The 18,682-nt window shown below is 39.5% G+C and overlaps 1 protein-coding gene across 2 annotated transcripts in view; it reads left to right on the forward strand.

The window, feature by feature from the left end:
- MRPS27 (mitochondrial ribosomal protein S27) overlaps positions 1-18,397 on the forward strand; it is a 56,488-nt gene extending 38,091 nt beyond the window's left edge. The window contains exons 5-11 of one of the 2 annotated variants that reach the window (XM_054810932.1): positions 2,909-3,023; positions 3,538-3,616; positions 4,892-5,007; positions 7,843-7,945; positions 10,176-10,318; positions 13,690-13,845; positions 18,014-18,397. In XM_054810932.1, coding sequence (XP_054666907.1) covers positions 2,909-3,023; positions 3,538-3,616; positions 4,892-5,007; positions 7,843-7,945; positions 10,176-10,318; positions 13,690-13,845; positions 18,014-18,253 — 952 coding nt within the window. In that variant the 3' untranslated portion in view covers positions 18,254-18,397. The remainder of the gene's footprint in view (positions 1-2,908; positions 3,024-3,537; positions 3,617-4,891; positions 5,008-7,842; positions 7,946-10,175; positions 10,319-13,689; positions 13,846-18,013) is intronic. The other variant, XM_054810934.1, reaches the window with a different exon arrangement.
- Positions 18,398-18,682: the final 285 nt, after the last annotated feature.

The following is an 18,682-nucleotide window of genomic DNA, read 5'->3' on the forward strand; positions in this document are numbered from 1 at the left end:
TTCTGTAGTTTTAGCTTCCTTCTGTCTTTTCATCTGTCCCTGAACATATTGCCTTGCTTAATTATATCCTGTTTTGTGTTTCGTGGAGAAAGAGGAGGAAGATGTTAATGCATGTCAACCAGCAATCTCCTCTTTTCCCTTATTTCTTTTCAAATATAAATGTCTGCCACAACATTTGTTTAGTTTGTCTAGGTTAGCTGTAAAAACGGATCCTGTTGGCTTCTCTTCTCAGTGAATAGAATAGAGACAGAGTTCATCCCAGCATTATATGGGTCAGAAACAATTAAAGACTGCTGCATACCTGTTTCCCTTTCACTTCCGGTTCTCCTTCTGTTGCATCATGGATTAATGAAAGTGTGTAGGGTTGAGGGATCATGTACATGCATATGTATAGCATTCTTGTTGACATGGAGACAGAAAATTTTTGGCACTAGTCCCCTTTCTTCATTTCCAGGCAGCTGTTTTGTAATGAATTATTAGAATTAACTAGAAAATTCTTTGGCGGGGAAGGTGTTTGCTTTTTATTTGCATAGTACCTAAAAGTGGAGACCTGATCTGAAAGATCTGAATAGTAATATACAGTAATTATCTGTGGTTGTCCATACACACATACACTCAAATCAGTCTCAGCCCTAAAAAGCTCGTGCCAGTGATTTTTTTTAAAACAGTTTTTATAACTAGCCTCAGGATTTTGTGAATATTGATTCCAGAAACTTGTGTTGATTGAGGATGTTTCATGCTGTTTCTAACCCACATCGCATCCCTGTTAGGCCTTTTACTGTCCAAGTGCAATTTGACTTTGAAACCTAGAAGCATTTCACCGTTACAGTAGGCTGTAGTATTCCCAAGGTGCAGGAAGTATTGGAATGCTCTCCCTCACCGTGGTGCACTCGAGAATAAATACAGCTCTGCAGAACGGTGACTATTCAAACCTGTTAAAAACTTTTGGTTTGGTTTTTTGGTTTCTGGGTTTTTTGGTGTTTTTTTTTTTTTTAAATGCTTGCTTCCCTCCTGTGTAACTAATTAGTAGGAAGGATGCCAAAGATTGCATCAAAAGAAAGGCCTAAGTCTTTGAGAGCATCAGTGTCATGTTTTTATAAGACAAGTCTGTTGTTTTCCACTTGCAAAACAATATTAACCAGATAATGAAACGACTTTAAAAGATGCTGGCAGCTTTATTGTTGGGTGGTGGCGTTGCACTCTGACCTGTCTTAAATGGCTGGTGAAACAGTCTGTAGCAATTAGATAATTGTTTCATCAAAATATGATTAAATCCAAATGCCTGTAATTGATGCTTCCTGTATGCATTATTGAAACAGGACTTCAATGAAAGCAAATATACGTTCTTGTTGTTCACAATGTTTGAACTCCAGAGAGAAGAAAATGGGAAGCAATTAGACCAACAAAATAGATGTTTGTAATTTAATATTCAAAGCATGCTTTTCTTTTTCTGTTAAATTCTGATTTAATGGGGAGATTTCACATGCCACTTACAAAACCATATATTTAGACTTTGTGTACTTGTTTAGCTCTGTTTTTGGCATGGATGTCTTCTGCATTCTGAAGGCTCTCTAGGCTGCAGTACTTTTCCGGGCTTGGTCATCTGTGTAGCCCTCAGCTGCAGGATGCAATACGCAGAGATTCACTGAGGGGGAAGGAGAGTTGGTGGCCACGTTAATCTGATAAATGTTCTGGAAAGCATGCTCACTCAGATGGAAGAGCCAACCGTGCCTCTAAATGGTGCTGCAGCTTGGCTTGAGGCTGCAAGCATCTGCACGTGAGCCCAGCTCAGTCATCACTGTTTTCTACAGGAAGTGGCAGTCACTTCTGTGCTGGGGACTGAGCCCATTTTTCATGCATACAATTTGGATTGAGAAAGGTTGCATGCACCTCTTCACAGTGCAGTGTGAAATTTAGCCCAGGACCAAGACAGCAGCTCCTGCCATTGGAATCCTAATTGGTTTTTGAGTCTTTGCCAAAGGTAAAGCTGCATAGGCTTTTGGTCACCACTTCGCCAAATACAGAGCAAAGTATTTATGTCTGAATAAGGATGAAATAAACAAGGCTGAACTTAAAAATATTCAATTGTACAAGTTGGTTGAGCATTGCAGTAGGTTGCCTGGGAAGACTACTGAAGCTGTGGCATGAGGTATCTCAGAACAGGTTAAAGAAACATCCATGGGGAACAAGGCAGCCAGTGCAAGGAGGCAGGGAAGGGCTCTCCAGGAGAGTTTCCTCTTGCATGAGGCATGCCTCACTGATGAACCATTACTAAATGAAAATGAAGTATGCAGCAGCCCAGGGATGGCCTGTGCTGAGGTACAATGAATTCTTAAGTAGTTGAAGTGAGGCATTAGTTAGAGAGGTTGGGAGACACCAGATGACACAAGCTCCAAAGGTTCAGTCCCAGCTGGATCTTGATGTAATTCTGATACTTGCTGATGTCATCAGTCATGGAACAGTGTTGCTCTTTGACACAACCAGCAACAGTAAAATGTTATACAATCAGAAGGACAAGGTTACAAACTACTACAGTGTTTATAGCAATCTCAGTTGGCCTGGCCTTCATAAGTATACCAAGATATTATTTTATGGTATTCATCTTTTCAGGGGAAAAGCAGTAGGCTTTCTGGAAAATGAGAAGTTTAAAATATAACACATTTGTGGAAAGGTCAGATTTCCCCTTTGTACACACTGTTAAAGCATATCGAAGTTTTGTTTCCCTTACTTGAAAGGGCTAGCTGGAGCTCTTTGGAGAGCAATGATTGACTGCAAAGTCAAATACAGACAGATTTCTATTTGAGATCATGAAAGGTGGGGGTTCTGAAACTCAGTTTGTTGATTACAGAATTTGTTTATGTGATAACAAAGAGTCATATTGTCGCCTGAACCGTTTATCATCCTTTAGGTTTCGGCATAGTCCAAATTGCTGGTACTTGAGAGACTGGACCATCCACAGCTGGATCAGACAGTGTTTAAAATATGGTGCAGAAGACAAAGCCTTATACACATTAAAAAACAAGGTAAGTTTTTACAAGGAAAAGCCACGAATATATTTGATCAGCTTTTTGAGACAAGTGTGGCTTACCTGGAATTCCTGTTGCAGCCAGGTCCAGTAGACTGTGGTTTTAAGTTCAGATATTTCTTTGTCAAAACAAAAATTAATGTTGCACTTGAATTTTAGCTAAAGCTCTTTACAGCTTTTATTTCCTCTTCTTTCCCAGAAAGCTTTTTGGTTTTAAACAGTGTTGGTGTCCAAAAATGTTAGATGCAGGACAGGCATAAAAACCTGATAGGCAATGCCCCTCCTGGTCCCAAAGACTCAGATAAAATGCCAAAACAAATCCAGTACATCAAAAGTTAGGAAGCCTACATCACAGGAGCTGTGCTGATCTCCTTGTGTTGCTTGACTAGCTGTCACATTGCAGCAGTGTGCAATGCCATGGTTCTCATCTTTCTGATACCTGCAGCCCTACGCTTGGGAAGATTTCAACAGCAGATTTTCACACTGATGTTTTTTTTCCTTCTTCTCTTCAGGTTCAGTATGGAATTTTCCCAGATAATTTTACATTCAATATTTTGTTGGATTGTTTTATAAAGCAGAAGAAATATGAAGGTAAGAAAATATGTACCAATTTTGCATCCGTAGCTGTATGCTGTTATATCTGTAGAGTCTTTCTTTGAATTAAAAACTTTTAGCCATATTTTCTCTGAAATCACCTTAAAAACATGCCTTCTCCTTCCTTTAAACTATTCTTCTGCATGTTTATGTCTCATTTCTTTTGGTATTCATTATATAAATTTGAAACACGTGCAGTTCAGAGTTTCTGTTGTTATTAATCCCATTCCAAATGTAAACCAACTTCTACTGTTTTTACAAGTCTGATTTACATGGTAATGACATCATAGGAGTTATTAGTGACAATTAGAGTGTTATAGGAATCAAAATGCACGTTGGTAGAGCTCATCTTACCTACTTTTAGCTATTCAAAAAGCTACATATCTAAACTGTCTAGACCTGTCTGTCACTGGAGAGAGACAGCTATTCTGAATTGCCATGTTGAGGTGCTTGTCTTTGACTATGGACTGTTTAAGTGTTGAGATGGATAATTCTCTCATGTTTGAAAACAAATATTTAAGATTTACATTTCACTGCAGGTTTTCCGGTGCTGTAACCTTGCAGTGAGCTTTTCTTTGCATAAGCCTCTCATAAAACAAATAACTGAAAGGGACAATAGAATTGTGGGACTTGTCTGTAGCTTTTATCATAAAGATTTTGCTAAATGGCAAATTATTTTATTTTGAGAGGCCCCCTCTCTGTCAATTCCCCCTTATTCCACCCATATTTCTTTTCTGTGAGAGGCTCAAGGCCTTTTGTTTAACAAACTGTCCTTGCTGACAGGGAGTGTCACTGGAATTCCCTGTGGAGCTCCTCTGAAGCACTGTTTGCTGAATACAGTGAGTGCTGTGGGTGATCTGTGGCAACATTTCTGCTCCATTGTACTCTTCTGTCACCTTAAGGGCAGTGAATTTAAGCCAGTCTTCTCTTGTTTGTAATCTAAACACAAGAAGTCATTTTTAGAGATTTTTTTTAAAAACTGTTAATGATTGAAGGGCTCAGCAAAGAGGAGCTGACTGAAGAGTGCAGAGCTGAGTTTGGAAAGCTCCTTTGCTGTGGTCTCATGCTGTTCAACCTATTCTTCCTTCTCATAGTGTGTTTGAATAACCCAAGCGAGTAAGACTGATTCTATACTACTAGTCATAAGAAATCTTTAACTTTCTCCCTAACTTCAAACATACTACAGTGATAAAGTATCAGTGAACGTGAGTGGGTGTGAAAGGGAGCTGTGTAAATTTGCACTTGCTGATTATGTATTGTTTTCCTGCATAGATGCTGTGTCAGTAGTAACAGAGATCATGCTGCAAGAAAGTTTTGATGAATTGTCAACACAGCTTCTTTCTCTCTACGTTTTATACCAGTACCTGGCAACCAAGTCTGAACATACGGTAAGCTGACCACATGCAAAATGATACACAAAGCCTCCGTTTCTAAGTGTCGTGGTGCAGTCAGTTGGGCATTCAATCTTGAATATATTTTATTTCCCCTAAATTACCTGGAAAAAATAAATACTCTATTTTTTTCGTTATTTTTACAAAAAGAAAAAAAAGAAACAACGAAATATGAAATCCATCAAATAACTTGTCACCCCTTTTGCTCCTTTCTCTGAAAGGGAAGCTGTGTTGGGATTTTCAGATGTAATGTATGCCCATTGGAAGGTTATAAAATGACATTTCAGTTCAGTTCAAAGATGGCTCTATCAGTTAACTCAGAAAACCTGTGTCACCTATTGTGTAGGACCCTGTTAAGGTAAGTATTGCTCACCATTAGAGCTTAGTAATGGTGATGTTGCAGAATTATAAAGCATTTTCACTAGGACTTTTACCATACCGTTTGGCTTTGAGTGTATTGTTTCTAGTATGTATTTATTTTAAAACTAAATTTGTTACCTCTCTCCTGGCTCCAAGGATTAGGAGTTTCTTGTTCGTATCTTGCTTGCTTAATGCCAACATGATAGTTCAGGCTCTTGGAAATGGCATTATTCTACCTTTGCGGAAGGGGCTCAATTAGGTGTCAGCAAAGGGCTCTGCCATGTCCATCACTTTAGGCAGCTACTTTTCACGTAGTTTGGCACAAGTCTTCAATAGCATGGTGTCATCCTTAAGGAAAATGCTGAAAGCCTCCATTTGTCTTACATGAAGCATCTTCCAAAATGTGTATTACAGATGCATTAAGGTTTTACTCAGTTGTGTGGTAATTTCAGTTTTCACTACAGAAAGCAGATATGTGTCTTTGCCCTGGTTTGTATTCTCCTTCATTCCCCAGAAGTCAAGTGTGCTTGATCACTTGTATATGGAGAGCAGAGTGACCAAAATCTCATTTTCCCATTGTGTTTGTCTGTGTGTATCCTCACTGCAAAGACAAGCACTTGTCAGTATGTGTAGCATTTCATGAAAGCTGAATATGCAAGCAAGGGTGATGTGGACATACGACACATTTAAGGAAAGCATATTTATATAGCTGTGACTTATTTAATATGCATTTTGAAATAACCCCATCCAAAGACAGCAATAAGCCATATCTTTATATGTGTACACTATACAGAGTACCATTCAACATCTCATAATGTTCAGTACCAATTTTCTGTGCTTGATTTAAGAAGCGGGGATAGACAATTATGACATCTGCTCAGCTACTCCTGAAAATCCCATTCCCTTTTCCCAAGGTGTGAGACAGGTCAGCCAGTGTCCTGTTGCAGACAGGCCGTTGGCTGTAGCTTAGGGTTCAGCAGCCTGATGAAATGTTTTTTAACTTTGAGAGCTGAATCTTGGGCAATCTGACTATGTTAGTCTTTAGTGTGTATAGCAGTGGTGATAGAGAGCTTCCATTTTTCTGCTGTTGCAGACACCACAGCCTGACTGGTCTTAGCTTTCCCCAGAAAGTTTTCTCCTTGACTGCTGCAGACAATCAATTTGATTGCTACCTTCCACTGCAAAAGTATTAAGTTCTTGCAGCTCCTCCATCTCTTGGAGCCAAATGGGCTAGCTCCTGAAAGAACCTAGACTGCTAAAAGCCCAGTTTTTCCTGTTGCATCTGATTTTCCTGTAACATTCATCTGGAATGCTGAATTCAGCACAAAACAGCCCTATCTTCTTGTATCCCTTTTCTGGGTCAGGCAAATACGTTGCGTGGCTGTCAGGTGATAGTATTTTGTGTCAAATGGTAACATGCAAATTCTTGTAAGCATCTGAAGAGAGACACAAAAAAATGCCATACCTTGAAAAGACATCTCTGAATAATACATTAAACCAGAAAGTCCAACCTTTGTGCTTTTTAAGACTCAATGTACCTCAGGGAATTTTTCAGAAAGCGTCTTCCTTTCACCACGGATATTTGTTTCAGGTCATAATGTAATAAACAAGACAGTGAAGTACCCTGCCACAAACAGCATGTGTTAGAGAGTCAGACTTCCTCCAACCTATTGTCTTTTATAGCTCCCTTTTCCTCATTTTCTTACCATTTGGAGATGTTCAGCTCCTTTCATTTGCAGTAGAGAGACATTTATCCTTGATGTTTGTGCTTCTCTGGTCTTGAAAAATGTACTGTACTGTCCCATAGCAAAACAAAAATCACACTACTCTTGTGGTTTTAATGTACTTACTGATCGTGTGCCCTTCTTTAGCCATCACTGGTGGTCTGGCTCAGACAGCCAGTACTTCTCTAGCTGGAGAGACAGCTGTACTTTTAATCCTGGGTCATACAGTGGTCTTGGTGACTTGCATGTGTTCTTTTCACAGAGCAGGTTTTGGACTCATAGCAGCCATTAGCGGCATATTCTTCTCCCAGCATTTACCTATACTAGTGAGGGATAATGGAACATGTTTCTTACCCCATACTTAAAGAAAAGGCTACTCTAGTACAGAAGCCATGCCATTTTTTTCTTCAGCAGTGTTAGCCTGAATCAAGTGGTAAGACATACAGGACAGAGACAGAGTTTGGCCAATGTAAATCAGTGTAACCCTCTGTCCTGAAGGAAGTGCGCTAATTGACTTCCATGCAAAATCTTAACCACTCACATTTTACTGTCTTCTGGAAAGAGAGGTGTTCCTCAGTATAACATGTAGTGTTCCTCAGGATATACATACTGTAACTCTGTGAACACTAGACATGTTTAATGACTCTTTATTGCTAAGGCATCTGGTGAAATCCACGTGTGCTGTCTTTGGCTGCTGCTGTTTTATGTTTGTGTTTGTCAAGTAACGCACAGTTTACATTATTTGCAGTGGGAAGAGGAGAGAAATCTTGGAGCATCGCTAGTGCTTACGGGTCTAAAGCAAACAAGCACTGTGGGCTTTAGCTCCCAGCTGTATGGCTATGCATTCCTTGGTAAGTTTTACTTACCTCACAGTCATCTTTTCGCACTTGTCTTCAGTGACTGAATTAACTTCGCATCTTTGCTTTATTTAAATGTAATCAAGGAAAAGGCTAAGAAAAAAAAAGGCAGAAATAATGGAAAGAACAATTTTGGAGTTAAGATTGAATCTGTTTGTAAGCCTGGAGGGTAATACTGTTTTGAATGGTATGCCCTTTATCAGACAGCTTCAGAACCTCCTTTAGGGCTCCCTGCAGGTTTGGATTGGCAGCTGAAAGAAAGAAGACATTCTTAAAGTTCAGTAGGGTTGGTTTGTTTGTGGACCAACAAATCTAAAAAAAAACCCCCAAAAGTACAGAGTTCTATAACACAAATTCAAGGTTATGGACAATAGACTCTTTTTCCAGTTAGTGAGCTTCTTAAAATAATCCTTGAACCTCAAGAAGTTCAGAGAGCGCAGCCTGAAAATACCATGTTTAGAACACTTACTACTCATTGTAAATTTAATGTTTCTGTTGTGAACAGCAGATAGTGGTGCCTTTATCCTATATCTGTTAAGGAGTCTTCACTGCTAATGCTATGTTATTAAAGAGCAGTTAGATCAGAGTATATCCAGAATTGAAGGGAAGGGGAATGGGGAATGGGGTAATTCTTGAATTTCCTCTGATCTTAGAGGAATATAGTGCAGATAGGTTTTGTCCTTCTCTATAAAATTATTATTTACTTGAAAGTAATTAAAATTTATGATTATGTAGTTGTTCCATTACTGCATTATATTTTATTCTAGAATTTATGGAGGGTAATAAAAAGTGGACTTGTTCTTAAAATGTGGCCTCAAAATACAATGTGTAGTGGTAGAGTTATGATGCTGATTCAGATTTGTCATGACTGTAGGACAAAGAAATGATTTTCCGTCAAAAAGGAGGATTCAAAAAAATGTGAAAATTAATTTGAAAGCAGAATTTTCCATAGAGCTTTGTTACCCAGTGGAGATACTGATACAAATAGGGACTCTGCCGTCCAGTTGGCATTCAGTTTGGGGCGTTTTTTATATCATATAGATTGGTTGAGTAGTGGCTGTATTTCAAAAATGCACTTTGCTGTTGTCTGTGAACAGTAGTACTTGTTCCATGACATTGACAGTCAGTAGATCAAAAGCTATTTACTGTTATGTCATGTTTCCACAGTCTTGCCAACACTAATGGAACCGACCTCTGAGGGAGTGAAAGATGTCTACAGGCACAGAGTGGCCTCAAGCACCTCAGTTATTTTAATTTAGCCACAGTCCATAAGCTTTGTCCGTGCACTTAGTACCTTGCTTTTCCTAAACGGTTCTTTTCCATGTAAACAAGAGTAAGGTGTGTTTCGTAGTTTCATGTCTTTATAGCCGGAGTGCAGATTAGATTGAGAGCTTGGATACAACTCCTGTAAGCTACACTAAAGTGGTATTATTCGTTACATTGACAATGACAAAATCAAAACCTTAGAGTGACAGTCATTGTAAATTAGTACTCACCAACTGCAATACTGTAATATGTACATTTCCTCTATTATGTAGGAATTCCGTGTTCTTTAGTAATTACTGTCAGAAGAAAAGCCACATTGTCAGCGGTGCTGCGCATCACAGGTCCTGCTAAAGTCAGTGAAGACCTCATTGTATAAAATGTCCTAAATCCAGAACCAAAATTTCATTTTGGCAGGTCTCCGATATTTCCTCTCGGGAAGCTCCAGCAGATATAGGGGTACTAAAACTGTATAGTTAGTCAGAGCGTATGCTGTAAATGCCATACAGTCTGGCCATGACATATGTGTGAGTAGACCCTAAAGGCCCCAGAAGTGAGTCCAGAGCCTCGGATTTAGTGCACATGTGCTGCACAGTCAGTCCCTGAAGGCTGAGGAGACATTTGTCTGAGATCTTCAGACATCCTGCTCAGAGCTGCTGTTACAACTGCCAGACAACCAGAAAACCTGATGACTTTTCATCTTTTCCATCTGGACAAAATTTCTAGGCGAGGCAGGCAGGGGAATGGGAAGAACCATAAACAAACATGTAATAGCTGTGAAGTTGGGCAAAAAGAAGGCACCTTCTTAAATAAGGTAATAGCATTTCTGTCAGAGCAGCTTTGTAGAAGAGTGTGTTGTTTTTACCACAGAAGCCACTTCTGAAAAACAGAGCCAGCCCATATGGATTCTGTTAAGACTGAAGTGTTGAAGTACAAATGCTGAAGTATTTTTTTATCACAGGGAAAGTGGAATTGAATAAAGGGCTAAGAGCTGTATACAATCTAATGCCGCTGATGTGGACACCTGGATACTTGAATAGAGCCTTGCAAGTGATGGAGAACGTGGCTTCATTGTCAGGGGACAGCAAAATCTGCAAAGAAGCTGTAAGTATGAAGGCTATAACCTGCTGAACAGAAGGATTTTCATACAAGACAAACTCCAGTAAAACCTGTGAATTCTGTGCCTTACTAATGAGAAGAGGCCTAGCAATACTTGAGAGGTCTTTGGAAGACAAAAGCAAGTAGTAATGTTTGGAACAGAACCACTGCTTCAGTTGATGAGCCAATGATGATGTCTGCTCACATGTTCTGTGGAGTGAGTGTCTGTTATTGCCACAAACCATTTAAGTATGTTTCTTAAGCTTTCCGCTCCCTACAGAGACACCTGGGTCTGTGTCACAGGAAGCACGTGTCTGTGGGGATGAGAAGACACCTTTGTTTCCCAAGCTTTTGAACTCACTCAGAGACATACTTCTTAGCAGTGAGGATGCAATATCACATCTTGTTCCTCTCCTGGCTAATTCCATGTTTTCTGTGCCCTCTGAGATGATACTGTCCTGAGTGATACTGGTCCAAAAACAGTACAGAATGATTTCTAGAAAGGCTGTAGTGCCCTCATTATGGGAGGATGGACAGGTTCGGTCCATTTGTGAGGTCAGCACTGACTAAGGGACTTGGGGCTTAGGAGTGCTGTGGGGCATCAGGCTGATCCTGGAATCAGACAGCTTAGGAGAAGTAAATTAGGAAATCATCACCCCATGGACTGGAGCATACAACCAGCTCTGAGGTCTCACCTCCTCTTCTTGGTACTCTTTTCTGAAGGTGTCTTTGGTGATAGGAGTCTCCCTTTTGCTAGCATCACTACTAGGTTTACAGTCTCTGCATTTCCCTTGGCAAACAAAGGCCAGGGCACTGCTCAGCAGGTTCTGCCATCTGTTGCTCCATGCTCAGAAGCAGCTCTGTATAATATGGGCCCGTGCAAGGAGTGAAGTGTCACATCTGCAACTTCCACCATTTTGAGTTACCTCTTCAGGTGTGTGGTTTGGGGGATTTCTTCCTTACTCCAAGTTTGAAGAACTCAGCCTAATTCACTTGGTTTTGGGGGTTGGTTTTGTTTTTTTTTTTTCTTAAAAACCCTGACAAATTAGGGAACTCTCAGCTTGCTCTGGATGGTAGATGAACATCCTTGTGTTGAAACAAGGCTGTATCTGTCTATGATACAAGAGGTCCATAGAAGATCCCATCCTTCAGTACTTACACTGTAAAAATAGTAAACACTAGTAATATCTAGCAATGCTTTTTTGCAGAGACACTTTATACTTTGTTAAGTGAATAGCTAAGAACTTACAAAATAAGGTTGTTACTGATTACTCACTAATGCTGCAAGCATCTTTATACAAATTCAGTAGTAGAGCCCAAAAAGCAATGACTGTGAGAGCCACATAGAAACTTCCCTGAAGAGCTACTTGGCCTCATTTGGATTTTAGGTAGCAATATATAAACAATAGTGAGAGTCACATAATTTTCGCCATGCTGAGAACCAAGAGCAGGCCTGGATAATTTTTGTGCATTTTTGTGACCCCAACGCAGAAAGGAAAACAGGGAAAATATGTTGGTCCATGTCCTTATCTGGTATAATTACAGTGTATTGATTTGCATCATCTGGCATTTTCTACCTAAATGTTCATTAAGATTTTACTATTAAAATCCATATTACTGTTTCCAACTCAAATGCAGTATTCCTAAGGGTGAAGGACTAAGAGCACTGACCAGGTCAGTATCAGGTCAGTCAACTTCCACTGAATTCAGCAGCAGGTATGATGGAAACAACCTCAGGTGCCTTTTTTCCTGTAGTATCCTGAGCCTCTGTTGGGCAGGACTAGGTTGACCATTACACAAGTCTCATAAATCCTTATCATAGCACTGGGAAGTACAGTCCATGTTACAAATCATTGTCCTTGCATGCCTGCACAATCACAGAGTTACTTGAGAAAGACACGGCCCTGGTTTTGCGAACTTGGTTCTTTTCCAAAATGTAATATTATTTTCTTGCTTAATAAATTTCATTATCTAAAAGGGAAGTTTTCAAAGCAACTTTTTAAATTGTGCAGTTTTGGTGTAAATATTTTCAAGTGATTTGCCCAATCATTATCAATCACTTTTCTTTCAGGCTTTAAGCTTGCATTCATTTCTGACTAGAAAGGTGTCTCTTTTCTGTCTGCCATTACTATCTTAACAGAAATACTGTTTTAGTATTGTGCTATATTGTTTAACTGTGAACAAGCAAGACAAGTTTTGTTTTTTTCAATTGTCTGAGAAAGTCTCTAAATAAGTGTATGTATTTTGAAGCACATTATTATTATTTCATTGCTTATTTCATCCTGTTTCAATACTGCTAGTTTAAAGATCACATTTCAGTGTCAAGAATGTTATTGCAAAAAAGCCTAATTTTATTCCTTTAGCATTATATACTTCTGCTAGGAAAATGAAACCTTATCAAGATCCCTTTTCCTTGGAGAAAGCATCACAGATTCAAAGGTTACATAGAGTTATTTCATCCTACTGATAAACATTCAGAATTAAGATTCATGGAAAGGTAACAGCTCTTGGCATTTGTAAAAGCTGAACTTTAAAATGCAGGCAACCTGCATCCAATAATTCAAGTTATGGAGATCATCTGATTCCCAAAACAGCAGCAGCATCCATATCGCAGTTCCATCTTTTGCATCAATAATACATACAGAAATAATTTGCCAAGTCCCTTAGTGAAGCTAATGCATTCTTTTGATACAAATGCAGTTAGATTAGGAGAGGGTGGTTCTCTAACTACCTTGAAAGACAAAAACATGAAGAGACCAGAGGTGTCACAAATTAAAAATATACCTATACCAATATATTATATGCCTACATTTCCATTTTTCCTGTTAAATTATCAAACTAATTATAGGAATGAATGTTCTTGTTGCTTGAAGAGGTGATTTCCAGGCTTCTTTTCACCACAGAGGTTTTGAGATGATCTATTAGAGATTATATTGTTCAGACATTCCATAGTAATATCTTTATTTAGATGTATCTGTGATTGTGTATCATGCTAGTGCTGTTATCACTGTGACTACCATTTAACATTAATATTTATGGCTGGATATCAGACCAAGAGGAGACATTAGCCTAATGCCTGACAGATCTGCAAATACCAGTCAACATCTGAGTCACAGGGAATTTTACCATTGACAGGGAGTGTTGGTGTTGTTCTGTTGCAGTGATTTAATGTCCAGCCTCAAAGGTCCCAAGTACGGTACAAAATTCTTCCAAGAATGTCCCATTTCCTTTTAGAATTTGGTTTTCTTTTTATCATACACAAAAGTCATCTCAAAATACATGGTAACTCAGGGAGTTGTTTGTAAATGTGACAGTGGTGTTACTCAGATTGTATTTCCAAACTATTTATGCTAACAATGACAAATGTAATTGTTCAGATTGATGCCCTGGAGACCATTTTGCAGTCTGCCCTTGAAGCAAAACCTGGTCCAGAATCAACTGAAGAAGTCAAGGAATTAGAACAGAAATCACAGTGTGCAGAATCAGAAGAAACAGAGCAGTCCAAAGCGCCTGAGTACTACAACCGATTCAAGGTAAGAGTTTCATTTATCTAAATATTCTAAGCTGTAGTAGATTTCCATAACATATACTAGTTTATATATGTGCTGGCTTATTATGGCTAGGAGACTGACACATCTTCAGTGCATCAGGAGTCCTACCTGGCATTTTTAAAACTGATGTCACCTTACATTTTCACTTCTTCAAACAGGAAACAGCAGCATACAAAGACAGAAATGCTCAAGGCCACTTGTCTTTTGTCTGTCTGCTGGGATTTTATCTTCACTTTTCATACATCAAAATGATAAATCCAATCCTGTTCAGGAAAGTGGTATGTCATTAGAGATCCATTATCTGACCTTGTGTGGGCTCTTGCTCATTAAAATAAATTGTAATAGGCATGAGACCATCCTGAATTTATTGTCCATTTGTGTATGTTATGAATAAGTAGGAATGTTGCATCCTATACTTTCAGTTTGGGACATTAAGTAAGGATATATCATTTCCCTTTTATCTTTAGGTCGTCATGCTGCTGCTAATATGAAACAAAAGTTCATTAGGGCACAGCTATATGAGTGCATTTTATTATTTGATCTTCTCATAGCTATATAATGAGCTCATTTTATTTTATCATCTCTGATTTGTGCTGTGGTAAAAAAAAAAAAATACCACAGGTTGAAACTAATCTGGCTTATGGTTCCAGGAGCAGTATTCTTTCCATAGTCCATTAGTTTCCATTGGTGCTGTCAAGACCTTGGACAGTTGTTCTGGATACAGACCATTGTTCTTCTAAAGACATTTCAAAAGTTAAAAGACTGGTATCCTATGGTTTCACCTCACATACACACACTTTTCCTTTCTTTAATTTTTATTTACATAAATTATTTGCCACTAATCTTAGGTATTAAACTTGCTTTGTAGGCACTTAGAACTTTTTAATTAAAGTGTTTGGGAATCACTGGGTGCTCAGCATGTGATAATTAATGCCTGGATGAATTACATTGAATTAGGTAAACACAAGTGCCCTTTGAAGGAGGGAGTGAGACGTTTTTATGAGTCTCATTGTCTATCCATTGTCTAGCCTTGAAGAAAATAATACAGAGTGCTCAAAACAAGGCCTAAATGTCAAATTGGGGCCAGACTAGTGCCAAGAGGGTAGTTTTCTTCCCTCTTCAACCTTTCCACAAGTTCCATAATTAACCCCAGTTCATGTGTTCCCTGGTGTGGCAGTGAGTGCCCTGACTTTGAGCCGACAGACTACAGTCCCAATGCTTAGCTCTAAGCTCTCACTAGAAAAAATTGAATATAAGAAAGGCGTAGTCCTCGTGTGAAGTCTAGGCAACGGTAATTTATATGTAAGTAAGCCACAATTTCCAGTTGTCTGGATGAGAAAAGGAGTTCTCAAGTCAGAATGCCATTTCAGCTAAGCCTGACAGAGCTCTCAGACTCTTCTCTCAAATCCATTAGGCCAGCACCAGTCTGTCTTCCTAGTTGAAGCCCTGGACACCTACAGGTGTAGTTCACGGCACAGAGAAGTCCTCTAGAAATCCTTACGAGTCTGAAGGAAGGTGGCAGCTCTGAAGCAATCTGGTGATGTTGGCGTTCACAGCACAGATCATCTGGCTCTCATGTGATGTAATCCCAACACAGGATTTGCACTTTTGCTGCTGAAAAAAACCACTTTGGTTGCAGTTTGTCCAGCCATGCATTAGCTAGCATGTCCCAGTCCTTCTCCTTGAGCGGAAAACCAATTGCTTCTGTCTGCTGCTTTCCCAGTTATCTTTCACAAGTCATACACCTGGGTATGTGAGGGAAAAACATGTAGATTTGCTTCAGACTTACAGTTCTTGTCTAGAACTGTGGCTTGTTCTGCATGGCTTTTATACACATAGTTGGACTCCATGTCTCATGCCAACCTTCAGAAGAGCCATTTGGAAGTATCTGAAAAAACCATTGCAGCCTAACAGATCTGATGCATGAGAGGCAGCATGTCCTTAACTTCTGCTACAACAAACAGGACTTGAGGACATTTGGCTTTTTCCTGATAAAGCCTTTAGAGCTGTAATTTAGACTCTCTCTCTGACACTGTCATTCATATTGTAATTACTTGTTTTCAGATCCTGTATTCTGAGGCTCACTACCCAGTACGGTGTTCCTCAGGCAATTCCTTCCATCTGTGTTAATGATCAGTGGGCAAGCATTTCATCACATAAATGCTGGGAACACCCTCTCTAAAAGTGGTGCTGCTTCTCTGTCTGCATGCAGACCCCTGGAGACTACTTATAAAAATCAATGATTTAGCCACTTACGAATGTTCTCTTTTGGTACCTGCAGGACATAGAGCCTGCTACTTTCGTAAATTAGCTTCACTAATGTATCACAGCAGAGCAGGGGAGATTCCAGGAGTTCAGTGTTACCGGTAATGGCTTAGGAGAGAAGTCCTGCTAATTTTCAGTCTGTTGCCTTTCTCTAGTTCAGTTTCATACTGTTCAGGTTCAGTGCATAAACCCCCTTTTCAGCACATCATTGATAGTGGTTAGTAGGGAGAGTCTGAAGGATCTAAACTAGTTATGTTTAAACTGAATATCTAATCTGTAAACATGAGTATAGTTGTCAGGTTCCTTCCGCAGACCCAAGTTGTACAGTCTCCTCATGTTTCTCACCAATGTGTTGTATACTTACATCTCAAACAAAATAGAGATGAATACGCTTAAATATTACTGAGTTTAGGTTTAGTCCATTAGCTTCAAAGCCATTGGTTTCATTTTCATTCTTTATCATGAAATAAAAACACAGAGAGTCAAATATCCAAGCCCCTCAGACCTGCATGCCTAGCAGTTTAAAGAGTCTTTAATCTGCTGACTGTCCAGTTCAAACCTTCAGGGGTCTGGCGAAACACAGCAACGCCTGCAGTTGTGTTGGTTAAGGTAAAGACAAATGGAGAGGCCTCAGAGGGGACATTGTAGTTTCCTGCATAAGAACAAGGCAGAGCCTCAAGATAGGAGCTATGAGGCAGTGCCTTTGCACATTATTGCCAGCGTGGGCTGGGGTAAGAGGAACACTGTGGGCCAGCAGCATGCGCTTAAGTTTTCAGTGATAACAGGAAGTGGAAGTTTGGATATCTGCATGGCCTCAGAATTGCCATTTTGTTTGGAGGTGAATGATCCCCACATCTTCTTTCCATCAAGCTGCAGTGCAAAACAATAGGCTTTATTCAAAGGGCCCAGGAAAGAGGCATGGATGTGCCTTTCTTTAGGACACCTACTTAGTTTAAACAATTCTGCAAGTGCTGGGCTCAGTAAAATGATTTATTTAAAAGAACAATCAGGAAAATGTGTTGCCACATAATGAGTGAGCAAGGGGTAAAGAATCTGCCAGTGCCATGTCCTCTTTCTCGCCAGGAAACTCATCCTTGGTTGTGTATCTGCACTTTTAAGGCAATTAATCAGATTGTTAGTGAGCCATCAGGCTAAAGGTTTCAGAAAGCCAGAAATAGTATCACTGGATGATTCATCATCTCAAGTGAATTAACATTTTTATGCTGCATGAAATCTAGATAAGTAAAGCTCAAGAAAGAAATACTGCACAGTTTCTTACTAAAGCTCTGCTCTTAGTTTCAGTATAGAATATACCTGAAAAAATATCTCTTGCTTTAGCACTACTGTGCAGTCTGTGTAAGCATAGTCAAGCCTCAAATCACAGTAGCTGTTGGGAAGAAAAATTGTGGGAGTGAGTTAGTATGCAGTTAGCAAGAGAGCATTTAAAGTGCTGTGCATCTGTTGAGAGGGATGCTAATACAGGCAGTGTGGAGCAAATCATTCAATCTGTTTTGAGGTAAAACACAAAACCAAGGTGTTTATATTTATTGTAGCTGACTGGTTGGCTGATCTTTGTTAATACCAGATAACTACACTTGGAAAAATAAAGAGAATTTCAATGGCTGGTGAAAATGAAACATCATTGTTTTAGTTTTATTGCTCAAAAAAATTATTCTAGAGGTTAGCATTTCAAAAAATGGTACCAGCTACGACAGTCGAAACCCTTTGCTGGGATAAAATAGTTACCGGGCCTGGATAGCCCAGCTAATAGTTAGATTCAAACAGTGATGTATTGGTTGTTATAGGGAGGTATTTTGTGGCTGATTTTTTTGTGACTGACTGGCGCTCTCCTTCTCACCCCCCACCAAATCCCTTTTTATGACAGGAGCTGTACTCTAAGCTGCATTCACTTGGCAAGGTTGAACCTGAAAGCCTGTTAACCCTGACCACCCAACTTGTCAAGGAAAAGCTGCCAGCATGTGAAGTCGAAGACATCGCAAAACATGAGCAGAAGCTAAAGGAGTGGGAGCAAGAACAAGCACTTCTCATTGAGAGAGAGAGAGAGTTGAGAGAAAAGGCTAAGCAAGAAATGGAAGCTAGGAAGCTAGCTAAAGCATCTGCTTAGTACTGGAACTCAAAGACTACTGTAGTGGTATGCATTCCTCAGTGAACTGAAGTGCTCACCATTATTATTTCACTTCAATCCTGCTGTAAATGTGACTATATGTGACTGCTATATGCAAATTAAACTTTTCCCAGTTTGCCTGTTTCCTGAAGTAAAGCACATGTGGTTTAGAAATCTTCATGCTGTGCATGATATATTTTCCTCCTACCATCAGCCAGGCAGGGGGCAGGATGGAAACAACACAAAGAAACAAAGGCATAAGAAGTAGCTTGCCTGTGATGAAAGGTGTAGAGGGAACAAAAGAGGGAAGAATTTCAAACACAAGTTGTTTCAGTGAGGGTTTCTCACAGGAAAGAATGCCTTGGCTACTCTGAATTTCAAACACTAAGAGGATTAATGTATATTGATTGCCTTTTTTTTTTTTCCCCC

This window comes from Grus americana, chromosome Z, assembly GCF_028858705.1.
Source record: "Grus americana isolate bGruAme1 chromosome Z, bGruAme1.mat, whole genome shotgun sequence".
In the NCBI taxonomy this organism is placed as follows: Eukaryota; Metazoa; Chordata; class Aves; order Gruiformes; family Gruidae; genus Grus; species Grus americana.